We start from the raw sequence: 17688 nt of genomic DNA on the forward strand, positions 1-17688 counted from the left end.
CATGACCACTGGAAAAACCGTAGCCTTGACTAGACAGACCTTTGTTGGCAAAGTAATGTCTCTGCTTTTCAATATGCTATCTCATGATGCAAGATACTCCCAACATGTTTAAACCACCTCTCACACCCACAGTATTTTTATGTATGTAGTTCCTGTTACTCCACGTCTTCACTGACACTTAACATCAATCTTTTAGCCAACCATCAAACTTTTAGTCAGTCTGGTGAGTGGTATTAATCATATTTCCATGTTAATTTTCAGTTTTCTGATTAAATAATGAGATTGTACATCTTTTCATGCAATTTTTGGCCATTGGGGCATCTTCTTTGGGATGCCTGTTCAAGTATCCTACAGATTTTTCTGTTGGGTTGTCCCTCTTTTTCTTATCAATTTCTAGGAATTCTTTACGTAATCTGGGTACAAGGGCTCTGTTGATTATTATATTACATATCGTCTCCACTTTGCAGTTTTCCTGTCTCTCCCTCACTAGGTCCTTTCATGAAGAGGAGTTCCCAGGTCCATCATTTATTCTCAGACGTTATCTTATAAAAGTTCTAGAGTGTGGGAACTTCCCTGGTGGTGCAGTGGTTAAGACTGCTCTCCCAATTCAGGGGGCCCTCAATCTGTCTTCGAGGAACTACCATCCCACATGTCACATGGCCAGGCAAAAAAAAAGCCCTAGGCCTTGCCTTCCTCATTCATCCCGCCGACCGCCCAGCTGAGGGCCATGTGCAAGGCCCTGCCCTCAGGCTCTCTGCCCGGCACGGCTGCCTGGGCCAGGCCAGCACCCAACGTTCTCATTCCTACAACTTTAGAACGATTCACCTCCCTGAGCCAGAAAGCCTCTCCTTCCTCCTCCTCCCCCTCCCCCCTCCCCCTCCTCCTGCAAGGCTGTCCTGGCCATTCGTGGCCCTTTGCCTTTCTCCGTAAACTTCAGAATCATCGCCAAGCTTCCTCGTTCTCTTTTTCCTCGCCCACCCTAGGGCGACCGTTTTATTGGACCGGCCCTCGGAGCTGGACCGGGAGTAACCCTTGCTTTGTCACCCTGGCTCACCCACCCTGGCTCTGGGTGTGGCCGGCTTTCTTTAATTTAGTTCTTTAGGTAGAACAGGGATTCTTCTCGGCAATCAGATGCACACCTGGGAGGCCCTCGTCCGGACAGAAGCCGGGGCCCTGGTTACGAGCTGCGCCTGAGGACCAGGCTGCCCGCCCGCACTGGCTCCATCCCCTGCTCACCCACCCAAGGGTCTCCATTCTTCTTCTTTCATTTTATATACTGTGTTTGCATCCAAACACATTCCTAAAACATTTTATTTGCAGTTTCTATAATTTATATAAAGAGCATCACGATGCATATAGTCTTTGAAGACTTTTTTCACTGGCCTGATATTAATGTAGATTTTTAGGTCTAGATTCTCTATCTAACCTAAATCTAGTAACATCAGTTCTTCTTTCTTTAGGATTGTATTGTATGTCTCTTTCCACTTTTCTTTTTTTAATAGACTTTTTTTTGGAGCTGTTTTAGATTTACAGAAAAATTCAGCAGAAGTTGCAAAGTTCCCATCTACTTCCCTCTCCTGCAAGGCTCTTTTCTTGGTAACATCTTACCTCAGTGTGGTAGGCTTATTACACTTGATAAACCAATATTGCTATATTATTATTAACAGGTCTATAGTTTACATTACAGCCCACTCTTGGGGATGTACATTCTATGGGACAAATGTGCAATGACAGGTATTGACTATCATAGTATCAAACAGAATAGCTTTGTGGCCCCCGCCCCCTGTGCTGTCTGTTCATCCCTCCCTCCTCTAAACCCCTGGCAACCTCTGATCCTTTGACAGTCTCCATGGTTTTGCCTTTCCCAGGATGTCATAGAGCTGGAATCATCCCGTGTAGCCTTTTTAGGTTAGCTTCTGTCACTGTCTGATAAGCTTTCAGGTTCTTCTATGTCTTCATGTCAACCACTCTCACCCCCTAGGAACTCTTTCTCATTTCTTTTTTGTTGGGGGCGGGAGTGTGAAACGATCCCCACAGTAAGTCTAGTCGTCATCATTCCTAGTTACAGATCTCTGTCCTTGTGACGAGAACTTGTAACGTGGCAAAAGCTGGAAATACGCAGGACAATGCTGACCGTTGCAGTCGCCCTGCACTGTATTACGTCCCTGTGGTTCACTTCCCCATTTCGCCTACCTCCGACTCCGCACGTCTAGCAGCCCCCAACCTGTTCTCTGTAGAGAGGAGCTTGGGTTTTGTTTCTTTGGGTTGGATTTTGGTTTCATTTAGATTTCATGTATAAGCAAGATCATGTGGTATTGGTCTTCCTGTCTCTGATTTATTTCACTGAACATAATACCCTCAAGGCTGATACGCGTTATCTCAAATGGAAGATTTCCTTCTTTCTTACGGCTGAATGATATTTCATTTTATGCACACACATACACACACACACATATAGGGTTTCCCAGGTGGCTCAGTGGAAGAGAATCTGCCTGTCGATGCAGGAGACGTGGGTTCGATCCCTGGTCAGGGAAGATCCCCTGGAGAAGGAAATAGCAACGCTCTCCGGTATTATTGCCTGGGAAATCCCATGGCAGAGGAGTTTGGCAGGCTACAGCCCAGGGGGTTGCAAAAGACTTGGACATGACTTAGCATCTGAACAACAACAGCCTGCGTGTGTCTGTTGATGGGCAATTATTTCTTCTCCATGTCTTGGCAATTATAAATAATGCTGCTATGAACATGGGGGCTCACATATCTTTTCAAATTAGTGTTTTCATATTCTTCATATAAATTCGCATAAGTGAGGCCATGTGGTGGTCCGATTTTTAGCGCTTTGATGAATCTTCATACTGTTTTCCATAATGGCTGCACCAATTTACATTTCCACCAATAGAGTGTGAGGGTTCTATTTCCTCCACATCCTGGCCAGCACTCATTATTCCCCGCCGCCTTGATAACAGGTGTGAGCTGACAGCTCACTGTGGTTTTGATCCCCGTGTCCTTGATGATGAGAGACGCAGAGCATCTTTTCATGGACCTGTTGGCCATCCGTATACCTTCTTTGGAAAAGTCTCTGTTCAAATCCTCTGCCCATTTTTTAATTGGACGGCGTGGGGAGCTTTTGTTTATTTTTGAAATTGAGTTGTGTGTGTGTTTCATATGTTTTGGATATTAAAACCCATTTTCATAAGTATGACTGGCAAATGTTTCCTCCTGTTTACTATGTCGCCTTTCATCTTGCTGATGGTTTCCATTGTCGGGCAGAAGCGTTTCAGTTTGATGCCGTCGCTTGTTGATTCTTGCTTTTGTTCCCTCTGCTTTTGGTGTCAGATCCAAAAACTGATTGCCAAGACTGACGTCAAAAGCTTACCGCCTATGTTTTCTCCTAGGCGTTACACAGTTTCAGGTCTTACATGCAAGTCTTCAATCATTTAGAGTTAATTTTTGTATTTGGGGTAAGATAGAGGTCCGATTTTATTATTTTGCATGAAGCTGCCCAGTTTTCCCAACACCATTCGTTGAAAAGATTGTCTTTCTCTGTTGTATGTTCTTAGTTCCTTTGTCATAAATTAGTTGAGCACGTCTGTGTGGGCTTATTTCTGGGCTGGGAACGCTTCCTTAACGTGGCTTCCAGGCCCACACTTGCCTGACCCTCCCTACACCTCCCCAGCTGCTACTGCTTAGCCTCCTGGCTGCTCCCTCCTGTCCCCTGACTTCTTAGCTCGGGGATTGAAGGGCTGACCTCAGGCCTCATCTCCACTTACACTCCTTCCCTGATGGCCACACCCCAAGACCAGGCAGAAAGGCCATGGGACTAGACACACCTGACCTCCAATACCAGCTCCCGGTTATGAGGCAGGGCCCTGATCAGGGCACACCTTATCTCTAGTCCTCAGTTTCCTCACATGCAAAATGGGCACAAGGACTCTGCAAAGCCCTACACACACCAGTGATGGCCCCTAAGTTGGCCCAGGTCAGGCCCCAGGGAGCTGGTAGCCCCCAGCAAACCCAGGCCTAGAAGGAAACGTCCACTGTATGGCAAGCCCTACAGGCTGCGCGGGAACAGGCCCTGTGAGGAGGCCCAGAGGCAGGAGAGGAGGGAAGGCAGGCAGGTGCTGGAGGTCAGAGGGCAGGGGTCAGAGGGTGATAGCTTTGGGTATCAGCTAGACTTATCCTGACTGTACTTAGGCGCCATGGAGGGTGACAGAGTCTGCCACTGGGATGAGAGGGGCCTGAAAGAGGGAAGACCGGGGACCACGGGCCAGGGCAGCCAGCCCCACCTCTGCTGCAGCCCCCGGGCCGCACACACCGCTGTCCAGGCCCCAGCCCTCACGCCCCTCCCCCATCTCACCCACCCATCCTGCCAGGGTTCAGCTCAGGACCAGCCTGGCTTCCTCCCAGGCACCCCACTGCAGGCACCTGAGCCCTGAGCACTGTGGCTGCTGCTGTGACCTAGGCTGGGCAGGCCGGAGTCTCAGTGCCGCCCTCACACCACCCTTTGCCTGCAGCCACGCCTTCCGATTGTGGAGGGCCCTGGGTGCCGAGCAACCCGTGAGCCACCTGGTGCTGGCTGTGCTGCTGGGCTGGCTGCAGAAGCGGCCCCTGCCCACTAGGACCAGCGGCAGCAGCCCCCAGCCCAAGAAGGCCTACCTGCGCTCCCTGGCCGTGAGTCCCTGCCCCACCACCCCGGTGCCATCCCAGCTGCCTTCTCGAGTGTGTTCAGTCACACATGGGTGTGAGGCACCCACCACGTGTGCCAGGCCCCAGGGAGGGGGAGCCCCATACTCAGGCTGTGAAAGCCCTGGCCTGCCCAGCCTGGCCTGGACAAGGGGGCCTCCGAGGTGGCCCCAGCCGGGAGCTGACCCTGGGTCCAGGCCCAGCTCCCCACTTCCCGACCGAGGGCCCTGGACCCCTCCCGCCAGGTGTAGGCAGTGAGGAAGGGCATGGAGAGATTCGTGAATCTGCCCCCATAATAGGGTTCTGGAGGAATCTTGTAGGCTGCCTCCAGAGGCTCCCACCCTCCTGTAGAAGTCCACACCCACTCCCCACCCCACCCCCTAGCTTTCCCCACAAGCCTAGACCCTGCTTGCACAGCCCCCGGAGCAGGAGGCTTGTTTCCTAACATGCCTCACCTGGGCTGGACTCTGACAGGGCTGCAGCTGTGCCCCAGCCCTGTTTGATCCAGGGCTGAGAACCCACTTGCACCCCCTAGCCCCCTGAGCAGTGGGCAGAGCCTCCTAGGCAAGCTGCTGCCCCCAGCCGAGGGGTGTGACAGCCACACTCGGTGCTCGGGGAAGCCCACCCTGTCTCCATGCCAGCCCTCCATCAGCCTGGCCCCTCAACACCCCCAGACCCAGAACCTCCCTGTTGGAGACCAGACTCAGCATGGGGTCAGCAGGGCGGCCTTCCTGGGTCCCGCCCTCCTCTTGTCATCCCCCCCACCTTGAGAATATTCTGGACCCAAGGCCCCTCTCCAGGTGTGGGAGGCCCTGGGGCTGCTGTCTGGTAGCTCCCCCTTCCAGGACCGTGTGTCCCCCACCCAGCATTCATTCACGGGCATGTGCCAGGCTCTGTGTTGGGGGCATTGCAGGGAGCACAGCCCACAGGGCGGAGGGGCCAGGCACGAGGCAGTGACTGAGGGCGGAGGGCAGAGCAGACTGGGATGGTAGGCTGGAGGACCCACCTGCAGGGCCGGCAATGGGAGGGGGCGGGTGGGGAGCATGCAGGGTCCAGAGAGCAGGCCGCGACCCCCAGAGGTACGTCTCACACGGGGACTTGGCTGTGGTCCCGGAGACAGCAGGCAGGCACAGGGAGGTGAGGTCGGCAGTGGGTTTTGTGGGAAGCCCGGCCCCTCAGCGTCCCCTGCCACCCCCGCAGGCCATGAACACGCTGCACGAGCTGCAGTTCGCCCGCGAGTTCAAGCAGGCTGTGCAGGAGGCCTTTCCCGAGCTGCTCCTGGCCCTCCTCTCCCAGACGCACTACCTCCTGGAGCTGAACCTGCCCGAGGAGCCCCAGCCCGGCAAGGAGGCCCAGGAGACCGCCCTGTTCGGCCCCCAGAGGTAAGGCCCGGGCCCCAGAGAGGCGGTGTGCGGGCTTCCCAGGGCTGAAGGACAGAGCTCCATCACCAGGCAGCTTAGAGCCGCAGGCGGGTATTCTCGCACGGTGCCAGAGGCTGGCGCTCCAGATCCAAGGTTGGCAGAGCCGCACTCCTCCGAAACCTGCAGGGGAGGCTCCTTCCCGCCTCCTGGGTGCTCCCGGCTTGTAGACGGCCTCCTCCAGTTTCTGCCTCCAGCTTCACCGTGTGTCTCTTGTCTCGATTGCTCTCTTCTTATGAGGACGTCAGTCCTGGTGAACTAGGGCCACCCTGACCTCATCGTAACTTGATTCCATTTGCAAAGACCCAAATGAGGTTATGTTCCTGGGTACCTTGGATGGTTTCTGGGGACACAGTTGGATCCCCAACAGATGTGATTCCAAACACGGCTGCCTCCAGCAGTCAGCGTGGAGGGCAGGTGGGTGTCCCGCTTCCTTGGACTGTGGGTGCCTGGCAGCCAGGATGCCCAGTGGCAGCTGGCCCACAGGGACTCCCGGGGCCGGCACAGTGCACCGGATCTTACCCACATGTGGTCCCTGCGGGGATTCTGAGACGAATATTGCCTTCGCCTTTGACAGATGAGGAAACAGGCTCGGAGCGAGCCAGAGGCTTCCCCAAGCCACACAGAGTGTCTGTGTGCTGCCGACCTAGAGCCCATAGAATGGCAGGGGTGTCTGCCCAGCGACCACTTGGCCCTGCAGGCAGATGCCCACCAGATGCTGTTGCACAGGGTGCTCGACCCTGACACCTTCTGGCTCTGAGGTCGTGGACAGTTGTCAGCCTCCCCCACGCCCGCACCTTGACCATGTGGACAGGACTCGTGCGGGAGGGTCCATGCCCCACGCCTCACTCGGGTGGTGGCACTGGCTGGCCGCCTGGCCTTCCCTTGCACGAGGGTGCATCTTGAGAAATCCATTAAGCGAGTCTTTAAAAACCGCTGGGGCTGACTCTTTTCATTTGTTTGTATTATGATGTGCTTCACACAATTTGTCAGTTTGAACAGCTCTCCCCAAGGCACATCACTGAAAAAAAAAAATGTCACTTCTCTCATATTGCTTCTGAATTCGAATGTGCATAAAGTTCTTTTTTATTCAAATCAACCATACAAAATGCATGAATCTTCCCTAATAAGCTAATAAAACGTTCTCCTCCCCGAAATAGGAGGGTTAGGAGAAAGCTCTGATGAACCGCCTCCATCCATCAGCTTCCCTCCCCTGCCCCCATGGGGCCAGCCTCCACCTGTTCCTCCCCTGCCCCCTCCTTGCTGCCCTCCACCCCAGGTCAGATCAGGCCTCACCTGTGCTTGGAACCCTCCCTTCCTCTTCCCCTTCTTTTAACTCCAAGAAGGGCTGAATCCTTCCAGCAGTCCAGTGGCCCTGCATCTGGCTCCCCATCACCTCCAGAACCTCATTTCCTGCCACACATCGTCATCCTCTACATGAACCTTCTTCTCCAGCCTCAGCGTCTTCCTGCCGTTCCTCGGAGCCCACGCTCCTGCCTCAGGGCCTTTGCACTTGCTGTGCCCTCTTCCTAGGACGTTCTTCCTGACGGCCTCACCTCCTGTGGCTCCCAGCCACCTCCGTACAACAGCAGTCCTGCTCCTCACTGTTATGTTCTCCCACCTACAGCTGTCATCTGTGCCCCGTATGATGGAGGCTCTGGGGAGCAGGGACGTCTGTCTGTCTCATGTAGGGCTCTCCCCCGGAGAGCAAGGGTGTCTGTCATCTCACTGGGGAGTCAGGGGCCTTCTGCTCAGAGCCAGCTGTACCAAGATGCTCCAGCAGCATCAGCCCTCCCCTTCCATCTCTCGGGTCTTGGCTTCTCTCTGGGCTGATTCTTCTGAAGAGAAGGGTGGGGGTCCAGCAACCACAGAACAGACCGGCACCCTGGTCTCAGTCCCTCGGCTTTGATGGGCCCAGCTTAGCTCACACACTTACCCCTGAACCAATCGCCTTGGCCACAGGGGCAGGTGGGACTCCTACTAAGCAGGTCTGGGTCCACACCCTCCCTGGAGCTAGGATGGGACCTGGGCCCCCTTCCCCAGAGGACAGCTACAGTACTGGTACCATCCCCAGGGACCCGGGAGTGGGGCAGGCCAGTCAGCAGCGATGCTGGCCAGCCGTCAAGGACATTGAGGAGGTCTGCAGCCGCTCCCAGGCCTCAGAGGGCGGGAGAGGCCTCAGAGTGTAAGCAGAGCACTGCAGTCCCAAGTCTGACGCCTGGAGGATGCAGAGGATCAAGGGAGCTGGGTGCCAAGGAGGAATCTGGGCGCAGCTGTTGAGAGGCCCACTGGCCTGTGGTTGCCCCCGAGAGCACTGGGGGGAGGGGTTGCAGCCGTACCTCTGACAGCCATGCAAGACTCAAGGCAGAGTCAGGCTAGTCCTGGGCCTCTGAGGTTCCTGGCATCCTGCTGAGCTGGGCTGGCCCCTGGGACCAACAAGTGAGGGTTTGGTTCCACTTCCTGCCAGGACACAAGCACCCATTCCAGCCCTGACTGTGGGACCCTCCCCTTCCTGTGCATCTCTGATGAGCAGAACCCCTTTCTTGTAGAGACATTTCCTGCTTTGGTCAGTTCTCAGCCAGCTCCTTCTCAAGTCGATGTCCATCCCACCCTACGAAGGACTTCTCATTCCTCTTGTTTCATCCATTATGGGCTGAGTCTCTTTAACTCTAACGGAGCATCTCATTTCTCCTCATTCCAAAGACATGCCCATCAACCACTTAGAGGTATAAGCCAACATATTTCCCTTTTTGCCCTGGCTGCCAGGAAGCTTGTAAATAAAGTTCAGTTCAGTTCAGTCGCTCAGACGTGTCCGACCCTTTGCGACTCCATGGACTGCAGCAGGCCAGGCTTCCCTGTCCTTCACCAACTCCCAGAGCTTGCTCAAACTCATGTCCATCAAGTCAGTGATGCCATCCAACCATCTCATCCTCGTCAGGCCCTTCTCCGGCCTTCAATCTTTCCCAGCATCAGGGTCTTTTTCAATGAGTCAATTCTTCGCATCAGGTGGCCAAAGTATTGGAGCTTCAGCTTCAGCATCAGTCCTTCCAATGAATATTCAGGACTGAATTCCTTTAGGATGGACTGGTTTGATCTCCTTGTAGCCCAAGGGACTCTCTTGAGAGTATATGAAGTTACTGTTGAGTAATCTCTCACTGTGACACAAGGTGCTTCCTTTTGTTTCTTACTTCCTGATTAGTCTTCTTTTCAACTTAAAGCTTTAAGTTTAATTTAAAGCTCTTTTATTTAAAACTGTATTCGCAGCCCTAGGTTTTGGCAGTTGACAAGTAACAAATCAGCAATGAATAATAACATGCGGTGTGCAACCTGGATCTGAGATCCAAGATCGCCTCCTAACCCTGCTGTGAGCGCTCCAGGCTGGTCGCTCATCTCACAGCCTTGGTTTCTTCTTCTGTGGAAGGGGCTGGTCCCTCCCTAGGTGTTGGGAGGGTCAGGAGCAACAGAGGACTGGGCAGCCTCTATGCTAGGGCGACCCTGGGCGAGCGGCCGACACTCTGGGCCTCAGTTGAGGGTTGGAAGTCAGGACCCCAGCCCACCTGTCTTCTCTTGGATTTGTCCAGTTGGGCTGCTGTGGTCTCGGGCCCTGGGGGCCCCCTGACTCCTCAGACTCGCGGTGAGTTGTGACGTCACAGGGAGTGAGCTGGGATCCCTGAGCAGGGAGGGATGGATGGGGAGGTGCTATGCCCCAGCCTGGAGTCCCCACAGTCCTGCTCGGACCCGCCTCCTTCCCTGCCCTCAGCCTTGGCCGCCCTCCCGCTCTGAGGTCGAAAAGAGGAAAGGATTAACAGACCGTGGATCATTCGGTCGAAACTTGCTAAGTGTACTGGGGGCCCCACTCTTACTAATGAATACAGACAGTGTGTGCTGTGCCCCTGAGCGTGCTGTCAGCAGGGAGGCATCCATGCGCTCAGGAGCTCAGCCCCATGGAAATGCAGACAGGGTCCGGTGACGGCCCGGTGACGATGCCTGGAGAGGGCCCCGAGGTGAGGCAGAGCCTCGCAGGAGAAGACACAGGGGTGCCCCTACCTGTGGGTCTCTGAGGACCGGCTCTGAGCACAGATCTGAAAGATGGTTAGAGGTCACCGTGTGGGGAAGGAAGGGTGGACAGCCTTCCAGGCAGGGGGACCCCAAAGTGGAGAGACAGGAAGGAGGGGACCCTGAAGCGGGGGGAGTCATGGGGGCTCCATGCCGAGGGAGTGACAAGACCTGGTCGGCACTGGAGAGACGTGGAAGCGTGAGGAGACCCCACACTGCCTCCGGAGGCTCGCGTCCGGCGGCGGGGCTCCAGCTGGAGAGGAAGAGTCTCGCCCCAGTCCCTCATCAGCCTGGGGACGCGTCCCAGGGTGCTGACGCACAGGAAGCCCCAGCTCCGGGCGGACCCCGCAGGCTCCCCACCTCCGCACCTTGCCCTCCAGGCCCCGCCTCATCTGCAGGGCCCTCTGCCCCCGGCCTCCCAGGGCGAAGCAGGAAGGGAGGGGAGTCCTGCGCGGCTGGCCTTGGACCCCAGGGGCTCTGCCGTCTGCTGGTCACGGGGCTGCGTGGGTTTCAGGTGACACAGGTCCTGGTGCAAGGCCAGGGGTCCCCACAAGGGAGGTCATTCACCCCGAGAATCAGCAAGGGAGCCCCAAGGACGCCCTGGTGCGGCTGTGGGGCACAGTGACCCCACGGTGCCCCGGGACCAGAAGATTCCAAGAGTCCTCACAGAGCAGACAAAATGCCACTCCGCCCGGAGCCCCCTTCCCCCAAAGCCGTCGTCACTCCGGCTGAGACCAGTGACCCCAAAAACTCAGCCACTTCTTGGTGGCACGGCTTGGGGCGAGAGGACAGGCCCGCTGACATTTGTGCGGGCACCACCGGGGACTCACGGAGTGGCATTTCATCCCTTCACATCGGGTTTTGCAAATCTGATCAGAGTGGCTGGCCCCTGGTCAGAGCTGACAGCCTCGCTCCGGGGGCCGCTCACAGGTCAGGGGGAGCCACCAGGCGCGGGTGGCTGGGCGGGGAGACAGACAGAGAACTATTCCTGGGCCCTCGGCCCTGCGGGGCCTGGGGCAGCCCTGGGCCTGTGGCTCGGCAGCACCGCGCAGGCGTGGAGCCCGGAGCCTGGCTGGACTCTGCTTCTGCGGGCCCTGGCCGGGCTGTGTGAGCAGGACAGGGCCCCCGGGCAGCACAGTCCCTGACCCACAGGCGGTCTCACCCTGCTGCAGTCTGGCACACTGTCTAGAGCCCACACAAACACGCCGCCAGCGGAACCCGGTTTCCTGCATCTTCAGGGTCCCAGCACTCTCTGGGCTCCCGTAATGCCACACCCCCAGCTGCCCTCCCACCCCGTCCACTCCCCCTGCATTCTCAGTCCCACATCCAAATAGCACAGTCTGTCAAGGCTCAGTCAGACCCCCTCCACCCTGCAACTTGGGGAATCACTGGTCCCCTGGTATCTCTACTTCTCTCTCAAGCCCTGTCCTCTCAGCCTCAGCCCTGAAAAGCCAGCTGCAGGCATCTCCCACTGACCATGCGCCTAGCCTATCTGGAGCTTCCCCCTGGAACCACCCCCATCCCAGGACAGCCCCTACCCATCCTACACCCCAACATTTCTGCTGAAGGAGGGCAGGAGCAAGCTGCCCCAGGGAGGCTTGGTGCTGCCAGGCCCGGAGCAGGGACGGAAGCCAGGAGGCACCTTTCCACCCAGGGCAGGTGGGCACTCTCCCCGGGGCCGAGGCTGCCCAGTGACCCCTCTGCTCCCCAGCAGCACGTCACTGGAGGCGCTGAAAAGCCTGCTGTCCACCACCAGGCACTGGCAGGACTTCGCCTACATGGAGCTGCAGGGCGCCTGGGACCTCTTTGCCACCATCCATACCTACCCACAGGGCGTGGGCCTCCTCGCCAGGTAGGGGCGGGGTGGGGCCAGGGGAAGGGGCCCGTCCTGGGTCAGCCCTGCCCAGGAGGCTGGGCTACGGACTGCAGCGACCCCCAGGACCTGCCATGAGCACAGCCCCAAGGACTCACACGTGTGCACACAGGGTGCCAGGGTACGGATGGCGCGGCTCACTGGCACACCCTGGGAGCCTAGAATGCAGACCTCTTGCCTGACGCCTAGCCCCCGTCTTGGCCGGAGGCTCCTAGGGGACCAGGGCCAGGTCCACTCCTCTGTTCATCCCACGCTTGGCCCACGCCAGTGGGTGCAGAAGGAGCAGGAGAAGGTCAGACAGAGGCATGCCCACTCCGCTCAGCAACGCTTCTGGCCACCGGGCCCCTGGGTGGGTGGTGGCAGGAGGGTGGCCAGGGGCTGTGCCCACGAGCCTGCCCGCCTTCACCCTGCACCCAGGGCCATGGTGCAGAACCAGTGCAGGCAGATCAAGGCGCTGACCTTCCAGCTGCTGCCCAACCTGCAGAGCCGGGAGGAGCGGGAGCGGAAGGCGGCCATCATCATCTTCACGGAGGTGGGGGCCTGCACCCTGTCTCCAGCTGAACCCACCAGGACCTCCCTTGACCAACAGATTCCTCACACCCCGCCTTCCCACTCCCAGCTCCTCGGGGCCCATGGTCGGGGGCTCCTGGTTTAGGCCCCTCTCCACCTGCATCCTGGGGGACCGTCTCTCTCCTCCCCAGCCCTGATGTCTTGGGGTCTCACCCCTGGAACGGTGAAGCTGAGAGGGCAATGGCTGGAGCCAGACAGGCACTGGGTATACCGGGCCCTGGGGCTGAGAGCTGGGCCATGGCCAGACAGGTGGGGGCCTTTGTCATTTCCACAATGGACAGAGCCTGGTGTGACTCCACACACCACCCCTGTAGTGAATCTGGCTCTCCCTCCATGGGGCTGGGTCTCCAGGTGCCCTATGAGCCAGGCTGCATTGAGTATGTTGTTCCCAGCTTCGCTGTGTGACCTCAGACAAGGCCCTTTCCCCCTCTGGGCCCGTTTCCCCAGCTATGCACTGAAGGATTGAAGCAGCTTGGCACTGGGTTTCAAACACTCATTAACCAAGATACCCAGAGAGGGGCAGGTCAGCCACCCTCCCCGAGCCCCAGCCCTGGTCCTAGAGTCCGGATCCCACAGACACAGGCCCCCTACGAGAGGCTGTCAGGCCTGACCCGCCTGCCCGGGGGCTCCCAGTTCCTCTACAGCCCCACCCTGCTGGAGGTGCTCCCCAAAGAGGCCGCCCTGTCCGTGCTGGTGCGAAGCCTCAGGGACCCCAGCCCCGAGATCCGCGTGCTGAGCCTACAGGGCCTAGGGAACATTCTTTTCCACCCGGAGAAGGTAAGCGGGTGCGGGAGCGGTGATAGACGCCCCGGAGAGCGGCCGGGTGCACAGGGCTTTTGTGTCGTTGCCGTTAGAAATCTGCCCCGCTGGTCCAGTCGGTGGTCGGACCTGCATCCCAGCACCCAGGTGGTGCTCAGAGAGGGTTTGTGCTGTTAAGTGACTCACTGGCTGAAAACAGATCTAATATTGTAGAACCAGACAGAGTTTAGGAACCCAATGAAGCTGCCGAAAACTTGTTTGAAAGTTGCAAAACCAGCCTAGCTTGCACAAGGAGTCCCTGATAAGGTCTTTGATGGTAGAAACTGTTCATTTGCTGACATGTCACTTCCTGACAGTTCATCCAGACAGTTCACACTGCACCCAAGAGGAGCAGAAAGAACTTGTGGAAAAGGAACTTAGCTTTTCCTTTTTAAAGTAATGTAAAGCTGGGAAATGGTCATTGCCACTTAGAAGGTCTGGGGTCACCACTGGTGCACCCACCTCCCTGCGACATGAGATGCCAGAGACTTCAGTGGCACCCACCCAACCAAATTTGTCTTGTCTAGCCCCCAAGACCCCTCTGACCCCTGGGGAAGCCAGGAATAGGGGCAAAGGCAGGGTCAGGCGGAGGAAGGGAAAGTTGGTCTCCAGGACTTGGCGGGGGGCCCTCTGGCCAGAAAGGGGACAGACAGGAAGGCCCTAGCAGCTGACTGACATGGGTTAGTGCTCCCCTGACCCCAGGAGGACCGCAGGGTCTCAGAGAGAGGAACCCTGTCCCGTCTGTCCACAACTCCCGGGGGACAGACCAGGGCTAGGAGCACGTCTCCCTGGACGGCAGAGCCAGGGCGAGATGGAGTGGGGTGGGTACAGCGTGGGTGCCCAGGCATGGATGGGGGTCTGGAAAGGGGCTGCAGAGGGAGCCAGCCCCGGCTCACATGGCCCACCGGCACCCGCCCCCACAGGGAAGCCTGCTCCGCGGACAGCTGCCGCCCTTCCTCAACGGCTTCTTCCAGAGCAGCGGGCAGGTGCTGGTGCGCGTCATGGGCACCGTGTCGGATGTGCTACACCGTCTGGGCGCACACAGCACGGAGGCCCAGGGCCTCAGCATTGCCATCAACACCCGCTCCTTCTTCGATGACGTGAGTGCACCCAGGAGGGGCGGGCACCCCATCTCGTGGCCCTCCAGCGCCTCCCCTGGCTCCCTTCCTCGAAGGCCGCTGTCCCACTGGGGCAGGGAGGTGGAGGGGCAGGGCAGCTCCCTGGGTGTGTGGCGTTGTGTGGCACAGGTGGGCTGGCCAGGGGCTGCCGCTGGCACTCGCCCTGCACCTTCAGCTGAATGCCAACCTTCATCTCAGCCCCATGCGTCCCCACCCTCCTGACTCATGAGCCCCTGTGGATAACAGATTCTCCTTCAGGGCAAGTCAGAGGGATAAGCCTGCCCTCCCAAGTCAGCATCCGTGACACCTGGGTTGTCAGGATGCAACCACAGGCATGAGAGAGGAATGAGTGTAGGTCCCTGAGGATGGCTGTGACCCTCCCCAGGAGCTGGCGGAGGTGGGAAGCACAGCCCTGCCCCGAGAGGTGTGTGAGGGGGGAGGTGCAGCCCTGCCCAGAGCCCTGTCTGAGGGGGGAAGCCGAGTCCTGCCCCAGAGCCCTGGCTGAGGGGGGAGGCTGAGTCCTTCCAAGAGCCCTGTCTGAGGGGGAGGTGCAGCCCTGCCCTGAGCCCTGTCTGAGGCGGGAGGCCGAGTCCTGCCCAGAGCCCTGTCTGAGGGGGAGGTGCATCCCTGCCCCAGAGCCCTGTCTGAGGGGGGAGGCCGAGTTCTGCCCAGAGCCCTGTCTGAGGGGGGAGGCTGAGTCCTTCCAAGAGCCCTGTCTGAGGGGGGAGGCCGAGTCCTGCCTCAGAGCCCTGTCTGAGGGGGAGGTGCATCCCTGCCCCAGAGCCTGTCTGAGGGGGGAGGCTGAGGTCTGTTCCTGGAGTCTGGAGCCCCGATGAAGGAGTCCTGCTGAGGGTACTGGGCCCCACGTCCCGCCTGAGTGGAGGGTCCCAAGGAGGGTCTGGCTGGGCTCCAAGCCTCTGTCTTGCAGGAGCGGGACGGGGTCCGGGCAGCGGCCGTGGCACTGTTCGGGGACCTGGTGGCGTCGGTGGCAGGCCGGCAGCTGGGCGGGCTGCGAGCCCAGGTGCACCAGAGCATGCTGCCCCTGCTCCTGCGCCTGAAGGACCCCTGCCCCGCCGTCGTCACGGTCAGTGCCTGCGCCGCGCCTTCGCCTTGGCGGGGCTGGGGCCCCACGGCGGGCAGGGTGCTGCTGAGAGCCAGGGACACCCCCTGGGCCGCGGGGCCAGCCCCTCCCTGGGTTCCTGCTCCTCCCTGTGTGCACACACATGCCCATGTGTGGCTGTGCATCTGTGGTCAGGACACCGTCTGTCCTGCTCACTGCTGTGTCTCCAGCGCCAGGCATGTCCTCGGGTGCAGGTGGTTCATTGAACTTGAAATATGGGCTGAGCCCTGCGTGTGCCAGCCAGTGCCCCGCACCAGGCCATTAAGAATTGCTCAGCCTTCCTGCAGCTCCCGGCCACTGGGGGGATAAACAAGCAGCCAGTTTCCAAGCGGATAGGGACTGAACACTACCTTCAGTCCAGCGGGGCCGTGGTGCTGGCCAGGGAGGCGAGTGGGCTCAGGGTGCAGCCTGAAGGCAGCGGGAAGGAGCCGGGGAGCCCAGGAGGGCCGCGCCCGCTGCAGCTTCCTCAGAGCCACCGCCCACGCCCGGCCCTCCCTGCCGTCCCGCAGCAGGCCAAGTTCGCCTTCTACCGCTGCTCCGTGCTGCTCCGGTGGCGGCTGCAGCACACCCTCTTCTGCACGCTGGCCTGGGAGAAGGGCCTCAGCGCCCGCCACTTCCTCTGGAACTGCCTGGTGAGGGCCCGCAGCGGGGAGGGGACGGGAGGCTGGCCGCCAGGTCCCTGGGGCCGGCCAGCTCTGGCCCCAGTGAGTGACAGAGACGTGCTCCCCAGATGAGCCACAGCCAGGAGGAGTTTGGCATCCACTTGGCGCAGGCCCTCAGCTACCTGCACAGCCGCCATGACCACATCAAGACCTGGGCGGCACTCTTCATAGGTGAGCAGGGCGGGGGGCCGGGCTCAGGGACCCCCAGGCCTGCCCTGCCTGAGCACCCTGACCCTCACCCTCACCCGTTCCTCCACTGCAGCTGGAACGTGGGTTCCGCTGGCAAGCGAGGAGAGGGGCAACTGAGGGGGTCTCAGGGGTTCAGTTCTTTGGGCCGGGCCCTTCTGTGTTCTGGCCCTGTCTTTCCAGCGGTCCCTCACACAGGAGAACTCCCTTCCCTATGCCAGGGAGGGGGAGAGGGAGAGAGGGAAGAGGGGAGAGGTTCAGCAGCCCCCTCCCACTAGCCGGCATGCTCCTTGTCTGTCACACAGGTTATACCATCTGCTACCACCCCCGGGCCGTGTCCCAGATGGTCAGTGACGTGGACACAAAGCTGCTGTTCTGCAGTAAGGGATCATCCTTACTCCATCCACCCCATCCATGTCAGCAGGGAGCACGGGCCCCCAAACACAGCGGGCAGGGTAGGGAAAGGGAGTGCCCAGGCCTGGAAGGCCGAGGAGGTGGGGTCTGGGTGCCCAACTGCCCCCACCCCATGTGGGAAGGAGGGTGCTACTCCACCAGGGCTGTGGGCAGACGGGGCGTGGAGGGTACCTCTGATTCGTCCCTCCTTTCCTGGAGCTTTTGAGGATCTCAAAAAGAGCCCCGAACCCAGCGTCCGAGACTTCGCCAGCAGGCAGGCCTCCTTCCTTCAGAAGATGACAGCCAGACCGCGGTGACCTCCAGCTGTCATCCGCCCCGCCCCCCCGTCCCCCTCCCCCGTGCCCACCACACCGCGCAGCCCTGCCCTGTCTGCACAGAGCTTGGCTACATGACATTTTTCCATTTGAAAGAAAGATCTAGATTCAACAAAGAAGCGTCACACCTCTGCGCTCCCTGCCCACCATCCCATGGGCCCCCCGGAGACACTGGCAGGCCAGGGGGTGGGCACAGACGGTGTGTCCCCCAGAGACAAACTGTGAAGTCTGGGCAGGGACTCCCACTTGTGGCCACCAGGTGGCTTCCCGGTGACTGGAGCCCAAACCACGGCCCGCCGATGTCCTGGGTGCTGAGTGGGCACTCCCAAGGCACCCATGACCCTCGGGGCTCACAGCTGAGTGGAGTCACCCACCATGGCGACCCCGCAGGCTTCAGTCTGTCTCCGGCTTAGAGCTCCGTGGTCACTGGGAGGCTGACGGTGGGGAAGAGGTCCCTTGGCTGGTCTCCCTCTGCCCAG

The 17688-nt window shown here is 58.9% G+C and overlaps 1 protein-coding gene across 1 annotated transcript in view; it reads left to right on the forward strand.

Annotated features, from left to right (window-relative positions):
* The window catches only part of LOC113904062 (maestro heat-like repeat family member 5), a 59120-nt gene extending 41922 nt beyond the window's left edge, over positions 1–17198 (forward strand). Inside the window, exons 20-31 of the mRNA XM_027560714.1 lie at positions 4512–4668; positions 5881–6062; positions 10188–10190; positions 11866–12006; positions 12445–12559; positions 13231–13374; positions 14319–14495; positions 15442–15597; positions 16143–16265; positions 16364–16466; positions 16787–16861; positions 17094–17198. Of these exons, the coding sequence (XP_027416515.1) occupies positions 4512–4668; positions 5881–6062; positions 10188–10190; positions 11866–12006; positions 12445–12559; positions 13231–13374; positions 14319–14495; positions 15442–15597; positions 16143–16265; positions 16364–16466; positions 16787–16861; positions 17094–17191 (1474 nt within the window). The 3' untranslated portion in view covers positions 17192–17198. The remainder of the gene's footprint in view (positions 1–4511; positions 4669–5880; positions 6063–10187; positions 10191–11865; positions 12007–12444; positions 12560–13230; positions 13375–14318; positions 14496–15441; positions 15598–16142; positions 16266–16363; positions 16467–16786; positions 16862–17093) is intronic.
* Positions 17199–17688: the final 490 nt, after the last annotated feature.

The sequence above is a fragment of the Bos indicus x Bos taurus genome, chromosome 14, assembly GCF_003369695.1.
Source record: "Bos indicus x Bos taurus breed Angus x Brahman F1 hybrid chromosome 14, Bos_hybrid_MaternalHap_v2.0, whole genome shotgun sequence".
NCBI classification, from domain to species: domain Eukaryota; kingdom Metazoa; phylum Chordata; class Mammalia; order Artiodactyla; family Bovidae; genus Bos; species Bos indicus x Bos taurus.